The sequence below is a fragment of the Palaemon carinicauda genome, chromosome 3 (assembly GCF_036898095.1).
Source record: "Palaemon carinicauda isolate YSFRI2023 chromosome 3, ASM3689809v2, whole genome shotgun sequence".
NCBI classification, from domain to species: domain Eukaryota; kingdom Metazoa; phylum Arthropoda; class Malacostraca; order Decapoda; family Palaemonidae; genus Palaemon; species Palaemon carinicauda.
Genome location: NC_090727.1, coordinates 114,656,134 through 114,670,277, shown reverse-complemented (window position 1 = coordinate 114,670,277; position 14,144 = coordinate 114,656,134). Strand labels below are relative to the sequence as shown.

General features: G+C 44.9%; 1 protein-coding gene across 1 annotated transcript in view; it reads left to right on the top strand.

Moving 5' to 3' along the window:
• The window catches only part of LOC137638413 (small ribosomal subunit protein mS31-like), a 37,696-nt gene extending 27,906 nt beyond the window's left edge, over window positions 1-9,790 (top strand). Inside the window, exons 6-7 of the mRNA XM_068370462.1 lie at window positions 7,236-7,483; window positions 9,346-9,790. Of these exons, the coding sequence (XP_068226563.1) occupies window positions 7,236-7,483; window positions 9,346-9,575 (478 nt within the window). The 3' untranslated portion in view covers window positions 9,576-9,790. The remainder of the gene's footprint in view (window positions 1-7,235; window positions 7,484-9,345) is intronic.
• The last annotated feature ends 4,354 nt before the right edge of the window (window positions 9,791-14,144 follow it).

Below are 14,144 nucleotides of genomic sequence, written 5' to 3'. Positions count from 1 at the left end.
TGTCGTCAGGGGCGTGTCTCCTTCTACTGGTAGTACTCCCGTGTCGACGGACAGCTCTCCAGTTCATTTTAGAACAGTCAGGAGGCTTGCCTCCTTGGGCGGATAACTTTCCTTCCGAGGGAAGTTTTTTTCCTGTCCAGGCTTGAGCTTTTCCTCTTTTGGGGGGTTCTTCTCTTGCCTTTTTTTTCGTGCGACTATGCTCTTGGTGCTGAGCGGTCGCACCTGCAGTTTCGCTCAAGGGGCTGGGCAACTGCAGGAGCTCCTCTTCGGAGGATTGCCCCTCTTAGGTCACTGGCTGACCAGTCTCTTCCACGAAGTGTTTCTCTTTCGTTCGCGAGAGAGTACACTCATAGAGACTCCTCTTCGGAGGTTTCTTCTGTTGCTGTTGCTGTTGGCCTCCCTCGCCGTAAGGCCCTCCGTCCGCCTCGTCGTAAGGGCCTCTCATCTCCCTATAAGGGTGCTTGAGGCGCCTTTTTGAATCTCCGTTTGCAGCCTACAACTTCTTTTTCTCGATCTTCCGTCTTGGTGCAGATGGACAGCAGTCTAATCTCGTCTTCCGACGGGCAACGGTCTTCCCGACGGACAACGGTCTTCCCGACGGACAGCGGTCTTCCGACGGACATCAGTCTCCCGGCGGACAACGATCCCTTCGGGGCAAAGGGTTGCCCCCACGGGGGTTCTTCCCTTGCGTGTCAGGGTTTCCCTGCGCGCCCTTCTGTTCGTCAGCGCTCTCCTGTTCGTCAGCGCTTTCAAGATGATCTTCCCTGTGGTTCCTGTTACGTGCCCTGTGCGCCCACGTTCGCCCTCGCGATCTAGAACTTCGGTTCAGGTCGGGGTCAAGGACCCTTCTTCTTTGCGCAGGCTTCCACGCGTAGCCTTCTGCTCGTCAGCGATCATCAGCTCGTCAGCGATCATCAGCTCGCCAGCGATCGTCAGCTCGTCAGCGATCATCAGCTCGCCAGCGATCTCCAGATCGCCCACGTGTGTTACAGCTGGCACGCCAACGTTCTCCAACACTTCTGAAGGAACATGGTTCGCCAGCTACTAGCTCAACTGCGGATGCTGATCGCCATCGCGCGACCCTCAACTGCAGATGCTGACCGCCATCGCGCGACCCTCAACTGCAGATGCTGACCGCCATCGCGCGACCCTCAACTGCAGATGCTGACCGCCATCGCGCGACCCTCAACTGCAGCTGCTGACCGCCATCGCGCGACCCTCAACTGCAGCTGCTGACCGCCATCGCGCGACCCTCAACTGCAGATGCTGACCGCCATCGCGCGACCCTCAACTGCAGATGCTGACCGCCATCGCGCGACCCTCAACTGCAGATGCTGCTCGCCATCGCACAACCCTGAACGATTGCCCGCTTACGCATGCTGCTCCTCATCGCACCACCCTGAACGATCGCCCTCCTGCAGATGCTGATCACCATCGCACCCTTTCACGCGATCATTCACCTGCGCATGCTGCTCGCCATCGCACAACCCTGAACGATTGCCCGCTTACGCATGCTGCTCCTCATCGCACAACCCTGAACGATCGCCCTCCTGCAGATGCTGATCACCATCGCACCCTTTCACGCGATCATTCACCTGCGCATGCTGCTCGCCATCGCACAACCCTGAACGATTGGCCGCTTACGCATGCTGCTCCTCATCGCACCACCCTGAACGATCGCCCTCCTGCAGATGCTGATCACCATCGCACCCTTTCACGCGATCATTCACCTGCGCATGCTGCTCGCCATCGCACAACCCTGCACGATAGCCCGCTTACGCATGCTGCTCCTCATCGCACAACCCTGAACGCTCGCCCTCTTGCGGATGCTGATCACCATCGCACCCTATCACGCGATCATTCACCTACACATGCTGCTCGCCATCGCTTACCGCCAGCGATCTTCTTCACCTACGCGGCAGCACGATCCCTCGCCGTCACGCCCATTCCCCTGCGCGCCCGCGCGATCGCTCGCCTGCGCGCCCGCGCGATCACTCGCCTGCGCGCCCGCGCGATCGCTCGCCTGCGCGCCCGCGCGATCGCTCGCCGGCGCGCCCGCGCGATCGCTCGCCGGCGCGCCCGCGCGATCGCTCGCCTGCTCGCCCGCGCGACCGCTCGCCTGCGCGCCCGCGCGACCACTCGCCTGTGCGCCCGCGCGACCATTCGCCTTTGCGCGACCGTTCGCCCTCGCGCGACCATAGTTCGCGGCGAATTCCACAGCCGGTGGTAGCAGCAGGGACGCGTGCTCCTAGGCGGCACTCGGGATCACCTCCATCCAAGCACAGGTTGGTAGTGCAGGACGAAGACAGGTCAGTACAGCATTCTTCCCACCTTCTTTTCAGGCAGGAACCGTCGTGTCCTCTCCAAAGGATCGCCCGATCCCTTTCACCTTAGCGAGGATTTCGGACTCTGTGTCCTTGGAGCAGCAGACATGGTTTGATCCGCTGGCACGGGCGTTAATGAGGGTTATGAAACCAGCACTCACCGGCCAGGGTAACAAACCAGCGGCTGTCTCTCCTACGCTGAAGAGAAAGAGAGGAGTGGACTTCGTGGTGACTTCCCCCAGGGCGAAGTTGGTTCCCAAGAGGTCGGTCTCGAGGGTCCCCTCTCCTGCACGAGTACTCTCTCCTTCTCCCGCCCTGGAAGGATTTTTGGCGGGGGGGCTTTCCGTTGAAGATTTCTCCATCGGACAAGGGGTGACTGCTTACCTCTTCCTCTGGGAGCTTACCAGGTTCTTTCCCTCCTCGGTTACGGCCCGAGGTTTGGTTCAAGGAAGCTACAGGAAGATCAAGGGTACTTTCCTCCTCTCGAGCTCAGGCACCTTGGCCTTTCGTCGTTAAGTATCTACTTGCGGACAAGCTCGATGTTTTACCATCTGGACGCACTGACTGAAGGCTTCCTTCGGGTGTCTCATCTGTGGAGGTCAACGACCTCAGACACCCTTCCATCCTTGAGAAGAGTTTTGTCTTTGCCCAAGGACAGAGACTTAAACATCTGCTGTGCGGAGTAAATCGACTTCCGGTTTCACTCCTCCAAGGCGCTTTCTTCCAGACTCTGCAGGGCTCCAGCTCCCTTTTCTTTCAACCACGTCGGCCTAAGTTATCGGCTACGACAACTGGGACAAGGTGTCCAATTGCAGTTTCCTCCTGTCAGGAACAGATGGCACGGGAGACTCCCCCGGGGGGGCATAGTCCTAAAAGGAGTTCACGAACTCTAGGATTGCAGGTTTTTTCGCTGGGAGGATGCTTAAGGTTACTCATCCGAATGACAGCTTCCCGATGCCCATTCCCGCACAATCTCTGTGAGTAGCCAAGGATATCGCGCCTGCCGTCTCTGTCAGCGAATTCAGTGTCTCTGAACCTCTATGCCATAGCATCAGCAGAGTTGCCCGGTTGGGCAGAATGATCCATACCTTAGGCGAAGGTCTTCCTTAGGATCATCGACGGCTTCACCCCCGGCCCCCTCAGTCGATCCTTTCTTGTAAGGAAGGATCTGAGAGGGGATGTCCATAGTCGACCTCTCAGCCCTGATCAAGTTTGTCGAACAAACTTCGGCCAGCGTAGACCAGCAGAATCGATCAGACTGGTAACGAGGCGACAGGACTCCTTTAACCCTGGATCGGAAGGACGGGTACTTTCAGTTTCCATTCCATCCATCTTCCAGGGTGCTCGTCGAATTCAGCCTAAACTGCAAGTATTCCTGCTTATGATGCAGTGTGGCTATCCCGCCGTGGCATAGCAGGTTTGTTTCCCCAGAGAACTCTCCCTGCCTTCCTCTTGGCCGCTCAGGTGCAGACTTCCGCCTCCTCTGCTGTTTGGAGGGCTGGTCAACTCCGGTAGGCTCGGGTTTCGACCTTCTTCAGCGCCGGGAAAAGCTTCCGAATGCTGACCATGAGTGTGGGCTCATGGTATTTTGCTTGGAGCCTTCTCTTCCTCTGCCTCAACATCTGGAGTATCTGGCCATGATATTGAGTCAACCGCCTTACCACGTTGGAAACCCCGCTTCTCGTCCGTCCAGCGAGGTTAAGCAACGTCGGCACTTGGATGGGTGACCACCTGGGGACGCCAGATTCTGTTACCACATCCTCCGAGCCTTCCTTTCGGTTGACTGTGGCAAGACTGAGGAGAGTCGCAGTACCTGTTCTCAGTCAAGCAGAGTTTTCAGCCCTACCTTGGAACGTTTCCTAGTTCTTCTTTCCTCATTGACCCGTTTATAGTCCGAACGGTCGCCTCAGGATAAGTTCCATGTGGGGCGATCCAAGTTCCGGTGGCTTCAGGCAATGTTTAACCGGACTCCCTGGCCCTATGGGACCAGCGGAACTATTAAACCTGCAATGGGTGTTGACCTATGGAGCCTCTTGATGGTAGTGGATATTCTCGTCCTTTCCCCACATTCTTGATGCGGTTCTCGGACTCGTCAAAGGAAAGGGGGGGGGGCATGTTCCGGTCCAGGCCTATGGTCAAGACCTGAAGGATACCTCTCCATCATTCAGGCAGGCTTAAGGGCCTTAGTCTGGCCCCTCTTCAGTCCTACCGCTCCTGCCAAGTCGCCCCGTTGCGTGTCGACTTCATGCTAACCAGCAGGGGACGCATTTTCACACCTTCACATCTTGCAGTAGAGATACCGGGATGATTGAGATTCTCTCAATTCCACCATCGGCTCTCTCATTCCAGGCAGGGGAATGTTTCTCTCAGACTATCCAAGCAGAGCCTCATAGAGAGAGTGTACCTAGGGGTCTTTGACCTTGGGTAACCAGCAAGTGCTGATCTGGGGGACCTGATCGCGACAGCTTGGAACCTCAAGCTTCCGCTAGTTTTCCCCCCAGTCTCAGACCCCGAGACTCTGGCAAGATGCATTCCGGTGATGGTGGGACAACTTCGACGCCTGCGTCTTCCCTCCTTTTTGTCTGCGGACAATGGGTCTCAACAAAACCAGGTTGTCTGTCAACCTTTCAATGGGAGAGCTCCACTGGGACTATGCGCAGAACGGTTTCTGGACCCTCTGCTTCCCCTGACGGAACTCCCGGGAGAGCTTCTCCCACGGCGCAGGCTACTCAAGCAACCACACTGCGACATCTCTCCCGAACCGGGGCGTCGCTTCGGCTTCATGCCTGGAGACACTACGCTTCCTCCTCTAGAAGAGACAACCCGCTACAGTCGCGGTACGGAGGTCGCGTCATCTGCGATAGTCATCCACAGGGGTCTCCCAGGCAAAGTGAAGAGTCTAAGGTGGTTGGTGCCGTGGGAGATATACCTCTTCCCGTGAGGCCTCTTCTCCAGCAATAACGGTCTTATTGCCTTTCGGCGGGAGGAAACTCCTTTCCGCTCTTGGCAATGAAGCCTGTCGCTCAGCCTTTCCCTGACCTTCAGGCTTAAAGGAATAACTTTTTCCTGCCCGCTGGATCTATTCTCGCTCATGCGAAGCTACGATCGTCCCTGCCCTAGTCGGAGGAAGACCTCCAACTTGGAGCATGGCTCGGACTTTTAGTCCTTTAAGAGATCTTCTCAAGACCCTTTTACGACAGGCCTCGGATTGTATTCCGCCTTGGGTCTTCTGCTCACTCTGGCCACGGCCAGTGTGTAAGCAATCTTCTTGGTCTCTTACTACTCCCCCCCTTTCTAAAGAAGAGGGGAAGGCAACATTCAGGCTCGCTCCTGAGTTGTTGGCTAGACTCAGAATCTGAGGGTCCCGACCCTTCGGTCCGATTCATTCAAGATTTTGAGTCTCCATTCTGTGTCTGATGTCCCAAGACCTTCTCTTTCTTGCCAGTACAGGAATCGAGAGGTTAGCGCTGGGAACAGCTGCAGTTTGGCCTCAGTTGCAGCCGATTTGGGAACACAAGGAGGACATGGGGGGAGAGTCACCAGTATACCTCTTCAGCCCGGACTCAAGGACATTCATCTCGACCTGTCTTCAGACCCTCCCCCGTCACGTCTCCCTACAGCACGATGTTGGATACATCGCAACGTCCCTCGCCTTCGAGTAATACTACTCTGTGACGCAGGTGCTACAAGCTGGAGTCTGGAAGCGTCTGATGACCTTCGCAGCCCGCTTCCTGCAGGGCGTGACCCACAGGAGTCTCGATACGTTTTCTATCGCTCTGTGGTGGCTACACAACAGCTGGTCTAACCTCAGGCTCCTTTTTGGACAGGTAGCAGAAGGTTGAGGGCATTGTTATCAGGTTTTAGTCTGCATGAACGAAAGAAGTATGTCTGGCCCTTACTTCTTTCTTCATCATCCCCTCTACGGGGAAGCAGCATCCTGGTCTCTGCATAGCTGACCTCGAACCTCTGCAGGTAAACCATGCTTCCTTGTGTTCCGAGTATGGAGTCAATACTGTCGCGTCCCCCATACCCTGACGAGGTGGTATTGGGAACGTCCTAACCCAGAGTTCCTTCTGGAACTCCAGGTCAACTGCCTAAGACGGGTCACACTTCTTCCTTCACACACAAGCTTACGTAGGCCACATGGTTCCTTGCGGTGCAAGGAACTTGTGAGGTGCAGGGACTCCTTTTCTCGAGTGCGACTCACTCGGATTCTGAGTCCCCGGGTAAAGCCAAAGCCAGTATGGCTGGGGACTTTCCACCCTTCCTAAGGGATAAGTCACCCTTTGTAAATAGCGTGGTTTGTATTTCGGTTACGGAACAAATGACAAATTCGAAGATAATTTGTATTTTTCCTAACCATACAAACCTTAGCTATTTACACATATTTGCCCGCCAGCCCTGTCCCCCAAGACAAGTCCTACCTCTAAGTGAAAGTGAGTATTCACCTGTGTGTGAGGGGGAGGAGGGGTAGCTAGCTACCACTCCCCTACCCCCCCCGCTAACTAGCGCGGGGGTAATACACCCTCGTTAAATTCTAATGGCTCGCCATTTCAGCTACGCTAAAAGTAATACCCTTTGTAAATAGCTAAGGTTTGTATGGTTAGGAAAAATACAAATTATCTTCGAATTTGTCATTTTTTCAGTTCAAGTAGTCTGGTTAAATGAATAGATAATAGAAATCTGCACAATAGAAATCCGTGTTAATTGAACTTATTCATTAATACTGTTTTGCATAATTTTAATTTTCTTTAACAATGTGATACCTGTATCTCACAATCACATAATGTTTAGCAGTAGCTGTGCATAGATAGTGTAGCTGGAAAACAATTTTTGAGATATATAAATCTCTTTCTTCCCTGATTTTACTTATACAGTACATTTTAATGGTCTTGTTTTCCTGTCTTTCAGGGACCCTATTAATGTTGATTTACGGGGTGGTAAGAAATTAGGAATATTTGACTTGAAGTCTTTAGAAGAAATCAAGTCGAAAGGTGAGGGCTCCTACATTGGGGAGAATGTTCTACCTGTGTGGCAGGCAGTCCATCAACGAGAAATGCAGCTCAGTGTCACTCATCCACCCACCAATGCCTTTCAGGAAATGATACAGTGGACCAAACAAGGGAAGCTTTGGACATTCCCTATAGATAACGAAGTTGGTAAGTATATTTCCACAATATGTTATATACAGTATTACCCTTTTGGTTCTCTTCTCACCTAAATGTGGAGAGCGTCGAGATGATATCACGACGCGACCAGAAAACTTACTGAAGGTCAAGACCCAAGCTAACATGAGGCCTGCCTCGAGACTGCCCTCAGGGCACGTATCCTTCCGCCTAGGCCTACCATTACAGAAAACGGAAGTAGGGTAAACTACACAAAACTCTGGTCGGTTGAGAGGAGGTTCCAGGTAACTCCTAAGAAAGTAGTTCTCGGTAAGTATGTTAGGATAAATACAAATAACTAAAAATTTTTGATTTATTTTGCAGAAATATTGTTGTTCATGTTGGAGTGAAGAAAATTTCCTTTAGTTTGCTTAAACAATGTTGTGATAATAATAGCTATAGGCTTCATTTTGTCAGAACTTATCACTTTTTAATATTTTAGGAAAAGGAACAAATACAGTTGTCAAAAAGGACAATTGATGTTGGATAATTGTCTCCTGGCTGTTGCAAAATAATAGTTCATATCTGGGGTATTTGGTGTATATTAGTTCTGCTACTTGTAGACTACATCATAATTCTACTTAGACATAAAATAATGTATTTCCCGTGTCATAAGATGCACTTTTTTCTGGAAAAATTCCCCTCAAAGTCACCCTGCATATTAACTCCAAGATAAAGTTGTATAGGGGAGTTTGACAACTTTCAAACATCCCAATAATGACATACAAACACTCCCACTCACGAGACATAATATATATGCCTAAAATTATCATTCATATATAATAAATAAATGTATTTTGAATGGAATTTCTTCAATTAATAAGGCAACAAGATATTTGCTTTTGTTTTGGTGATAATCTGATAACTCACCAATGCCATCTACACGCAAACATGCTAACCAATGGTATCCAAGCCAATGACGCTAGTATGTATTATTTGTTTATGCAGTATTTATATTTTGCAATCAAGCATTATTTTGGTAACGACTTTGTTGCATAGGTTCCGAAATAATACTGATAGTTGTTACTGAACAAAACCCTGAAAAAACATCTCACTGCAAGTTGAGTGCAGTGTTACAAAGTTAGCTGTAAACTTACTAGACCTAGATTCACACAAACAGTAGAAAAAGTGTTCTTATTGAAATTTCTAGAGAATTTTTATATGGTCAATAATTAATTTTGTATGAAAATGTGTACATGTGGAATTTGGGAAATATTACTGGAATTTTACTTTTCTACCAAAATTTGATTAGGAATAATTAGCAATAATGCTTTCATGTAAACAAATGCTTGAAAACATTGTTATGCATGGCGATAACTAAGGCAGGTTTAGTGGTTTTTTTATATGAATATGTAATGAAATTGGAATAGCAGGTGTTCAGCTAGTTAATATTTACCTAACATATTTCATAATACAACCAAAATATATAAGATTTACACTGCCGGAAAAAAAATCACACTAGAATCGTAGGAGCAATTACACTGGTAATTGCTGCTATGATAGGTTGTAAAATCCTCTTTCTTTTTTTTTTTTACAATAATTACTTTGTTAAATATAGGGTGCATCTTACCACTTGTTGCATCTTATGACACATGAAATCTGGTAGATTAAGAACTGATGGCAATTAGTTGATATCTAGAAATGTCACTTAGAGGTGTGGATAAAAAAAGGATGAAATAAAGATGGTTAAAAATTATTACTTGGCTGACCTGTTTGGAGAAAACATGAATGTGATGATGATATGATAATCATTGGTTAATTTATTGAGTAGGCCTAAATACATTTTTGGATATTATTTATAAGTTGTTCATTAAAATATAATTGATTGTTAATTCTCTTATTTTTAAAATTTTCAGGTTTAGAGGCAGAAAAACAAATTGGATTCCATGAGCATGTCTTTTTAGAACACCACTTAGAGGGCTGGTGTCCTAAACGAGGACCTGTGAGACATTTTATGGAGTTAGTTTGCACTGGGTTGTCAAAAAATCCATACTTGTCAGTGGAAAGAAAGAAGAGGCATATTATGTGGTACAAAAACTATTTTGAGTCAAAACAAGAGGCTTTGAAGGAAGTTGGTGCAATGTAAGCTTAACTGCAATAAACTCCAGTACAGTTTATGTAAGAAAAATAATTTGTCAGGTCAAAGCATTGAAGGGGCATCAGTAAAATTACTGTAAAAGGGACATAGACCTAGAGGATAACTAAAAGAATTTGGGAGTAGAAAGAGCAAAAGAAAGGGTTAAATACATATCTAGTGTTGAACAAGTCTAATACTGTATATTTATGTACATGTTGCTGACTGTCATACAGTATGGACGACGTCCCTATAAATGTTAAACGTTTTGTAGAATACGTACCTGGAAAGTATGGTGTAAAGTATGTAAATAAATTCTAAAAGTGTTGTAGAACCCTTTTTTGGTTGCAATTTAATTTGCCTGAAATAATGTTGATGACTTACTAGTAAGTTACTCCAATTTATGTTACCTAAAGAACCCCATTGTCACAATGATAATCGGCTTTGATTGTTATGTATGTCAGATCTAATTAAAATCGAAGTTATCTATGCACTATTCACATAATCTGATTCAAGCTCAACCAATATTCTATCAAGTGTGCTCATAGCACTACTGTACGTATTAATGTGCTATCTGTGGTATCATTGGGAGCTGCTGTGACAATGGGCAAACTGAAGAAAAAACAGAAAATGGGTTAATGAGCTATACTATCTCATGATGCACTGCTTCAGAAGTTAAAACTAGAACCGGGAGATTTGATTTGATTACTTACATACAGACGAAGAAACTTGCTTGAATTTTCTGTAGCGGATTACGCCAGTGATGGTGATCAATTGTGTCTGTATCTCCAGATAAACCCAACAATCTTGCATTGTTAGATTACTGCTTAAATAATGAGTTGGCTCTACACATGCATATAGATTTACCTGAGATTCAGATGTTCGAAGCCAACTATCGATGCGCGGATTGGGTCATATCTACCCAACTTGAATGTGGTCATAGTACCCATCCTTTTGTTATAAAATAGAAGAAAAAAATATTGTTAGACTACTAACAAGGTCCTAAGGTGAACTAGGTGATGACTTCCAGCTGCAGTTCTTCCCTTTATTTCATATATGGGAAACTCCAATATTATAATTACAAATTCCTAGTAGCAACCACATTCTACCACCAACAGAGGGGGTTATGTCACCAGTGCACCCATTGGTGGTACTTTAGTTGTTACTCAAGGGTCTTTGCAGTGTTCCTATGGCCCCTAGCTGTTATACCATACTTGACCTCTGTTCCTACTGCCTTTCTTTCGTGTTGCAGTCCAACCACTTACAACGGCCTTACAGGTACGATGCTATGACATATAACTTATCCCCCCAAAAAATCTTAAATCTACATTTTAGCCTTTTGTTTATCTCTGTTCCTTTTTCCTTATTGTTGTCTAACTTCTTATTGTTGACTCTTGAGTGCAACAAGAGAGTTACCCTTCCCCGATCATATGAGTGCTGAATAGCCTCCCCAGTCACAGTACCAAGCGATTGCTACCCCTTTAACTACAGTTTCTTGAATTTCAACTTCCTCAATATTCATCATTTGTTTAAAAACAAAACCTTCAAGTGAGTCACAAAAAGAGTTTAAAAATGGGAATTCATGATCTTAAACTATTATAATAATAATGATGGTAGGTATTCTGTGATTAATTAACACGATCAAAAGTGCTTATGCTTTGTGTATTGAATTGTTATTTCTCATTCTCAGATTTTTCATAAAGATATTTGTTACCTTGTTTTCTCATACCTAAATTGAAGTTCTCCTTGGTTTCTATGTAGTTGTAACATTGTATAAAAAGCTGCAAATTCTTTTTACTTACGTGCTTCCCTTATACTCTGTATTAATTTCCACCATTCAGAAGTTTGACCTTATTACCATCTTTGTTGCTTCAGTATCTACAAAGGTAAGTCTTTATATTGATTTTCTTTCCTGACTAATTCACTGAAAAAATCAAGGCTTCATGGAAACAAAATGGAAGCTTCTGTATCTTGGAAATTAAATATTGCTAATGTAAACATCTCTCATTTAAGAGGTCTCTAACAGCGTAGAGGTGCATAAAGTTTCCATTTTGTTTCTATTGTATTAATATCTTGATAACTTGAAAGGAACATGCCTGAAAAGGGTTATTAGAAATATTTAGCATGTAGTGTGATATTAAAATTATAGCAAGATTAGTATCTGCAAGGCAGGGGCATTTTTAAAAAAAGTGATTTTCTTTTTTTGCTCTGACAAGCTGAATGAGTCATTTAAAAAAAAGTAATTTTTTTTGCTCTGACAAGCTGAATGAGTCATTAACTACCAGGCAAACTATATTGGCTTTTTAAGATCATGAATAGTTTCTTAGTACACATAGTGGCAACAGATCACATCTTTGACATTAAATTTTTTTCTTTACAGTGATTTTCACAAATGTTAATCATGTTTGGAATATAAGATAGGAATGGGTTACAGGTATACCTGATATTAAAATGACATTGTCTTTGAGTGCAAAAGTTGCAATTAACGGTAATGTGTATCCAATGGTATGTATAGTCCATTTCTTTTATCGAGGCAGATTTGCACCGACTCCCAGCGGTGCCCTTTTAGCTCGGAAAAGTTTCCTGATCGCTGATTGGTTAGAATTATCTCGTCCAACCAATCAGCGATCAGGAAACTTTTCCGAGCTATAAGGGCACCGCTGCGAGTCGGTGAAAATCTGCATCGCTAAAAGAAATTGACTATAGTAGTGTCACTCAATGGCTAGAATCTAATATCACTTCAGTTGTCTACTGTCTTGCAAAGTGAATAATGTATAGTATGAATAAAATTGTTACACAACTTTTAACATTCCTCCCATCATACTGCTTTGTTGGTTGTGTTGAAGGTTAATGCATTGGCCAACCAGGTAGCACACACCGCATACTGTAGTTTGTGATGTACAGTATCCCTTTATATGCAGTATGGTCAAAGAAGGGAGTATACTGATCAGGTAGGACGGGGCAAGTCAGGCTAAGGAGGGATGTACTGCATAAGAATTTTTATAATTCAAACTATACTTTGCATTTTGATCTTCCCAGACTGTAGCATTCTATATGTATTACTAGGTATGCGGTTAATTCTAACAGTCGTACCTTTATCATAAGGCTCAACTGCACAGTATTCTAGAAATTTTATTCCAGCTGTGATCAAATTGTTGAATGACCCTCCTAAACAGGCAGTCAAATTGGTGAAACTTCAGAAGTTTAAACGTGAAGAAAATGTATTTATGTTGAACGGACTGAAATAAGTATCTTTTCATCTTTTATATATGAAATCTGTTTTATATCCATTATTCATTACTTTTCTTATATTTCATTTATTTCCTTTTCTTACTAGGCTATTCTTCCCTCTTGGATCCCTTGTGTAATAGCATCTGCTTTTCCAACTAGGGTTGTAGCTTAGCTACTAGTAATAATAATGATTAAGCTTTGGAAGCCCATGGTGGGGTTGGGATTGGGTGAGTTAGTGCACTCTACTTGAAGGTCTTTGCAGCGTCCTTCAGCCCCTAACTGCAATCCTTTTTAAGCCTTTGTCTAACTCTATTCCTGCTTCGTTTCCTCCGTCTTTCTGTCCATTCTTTTAACTCCACCCACATAGATTCCACTGCCATCAGTACACCACAAGCAGTCCAAAGTAGGTATCAAGGGTCTTTGCCGCGACATTTCAGCCCCCTAGTTGCACTTGCTTTTTGCCTTCCACAATAACCCCATTCCCCCTTTCATCCTTCTATCTTGGTGTCCAATCTTTTAACTTCCACTCCCCCGCCCCCGTTGCTCGTGGGTACTGAATGGCCTCCCAAGCCTCCTCTTGTTGAAATTCGTATATCAAAAACTATGGATGAAAAGCAATTATTTGTTAGAATTAGAATTTTGAAAACCTTCAAGTGATTTTATAAGCAAAGCAATTAATAAATTTTAATGCACAGTAAAAATAAAAAAAAATAAAACTATTGAGCAGTTATTTCTGTCATGGTGAGATTCAAAGAAGTTTCTGTATCACTGCAAATACATAAAAAATACTAAATAAAGTGGGGATACTCAATATGAATCTAACTACATATAAGATACAAGAATGAAGTTGTAGCCTATTTCACAGCTCAATTTGCCTTGGTAATATGTAACCTACTAGATAAGTTTCATTGCTAGTAGTGCCATATTCTCATACTTCATTCTGTTCTAATGTTAATTGATTTAGCTTTATCATCTTCGTTTAAAATCATGAGGGCAATTACTACAATAAAAGAGCAGAAAGTGCTAACCTATAGAATTAACATATTGTAGGGTAGTTTGAATGACCAATTAGAAAAGGAACTCTCCAAGTCAGTACTGTACAGTACATGGTTCACATGTCTAAAAAAAAAAAAAGTAATTTTAAGTGTTAATTATTTATTTATTCATTTTTTTTTTTTTTTTGGTTTGTTCGTTCGGTTTAGATTGACCTTAGAATTAAAATAAGGGAACCACATGCTCTTGCGATAGCTCTTTTTTTTTTATTTTTTTTTTTTTACACCACCTCAGATCAAAGTCAAGTTATGCTTCCTAATTGTTTTATTTTTGCCAGGCATCTCTATATCAAATATA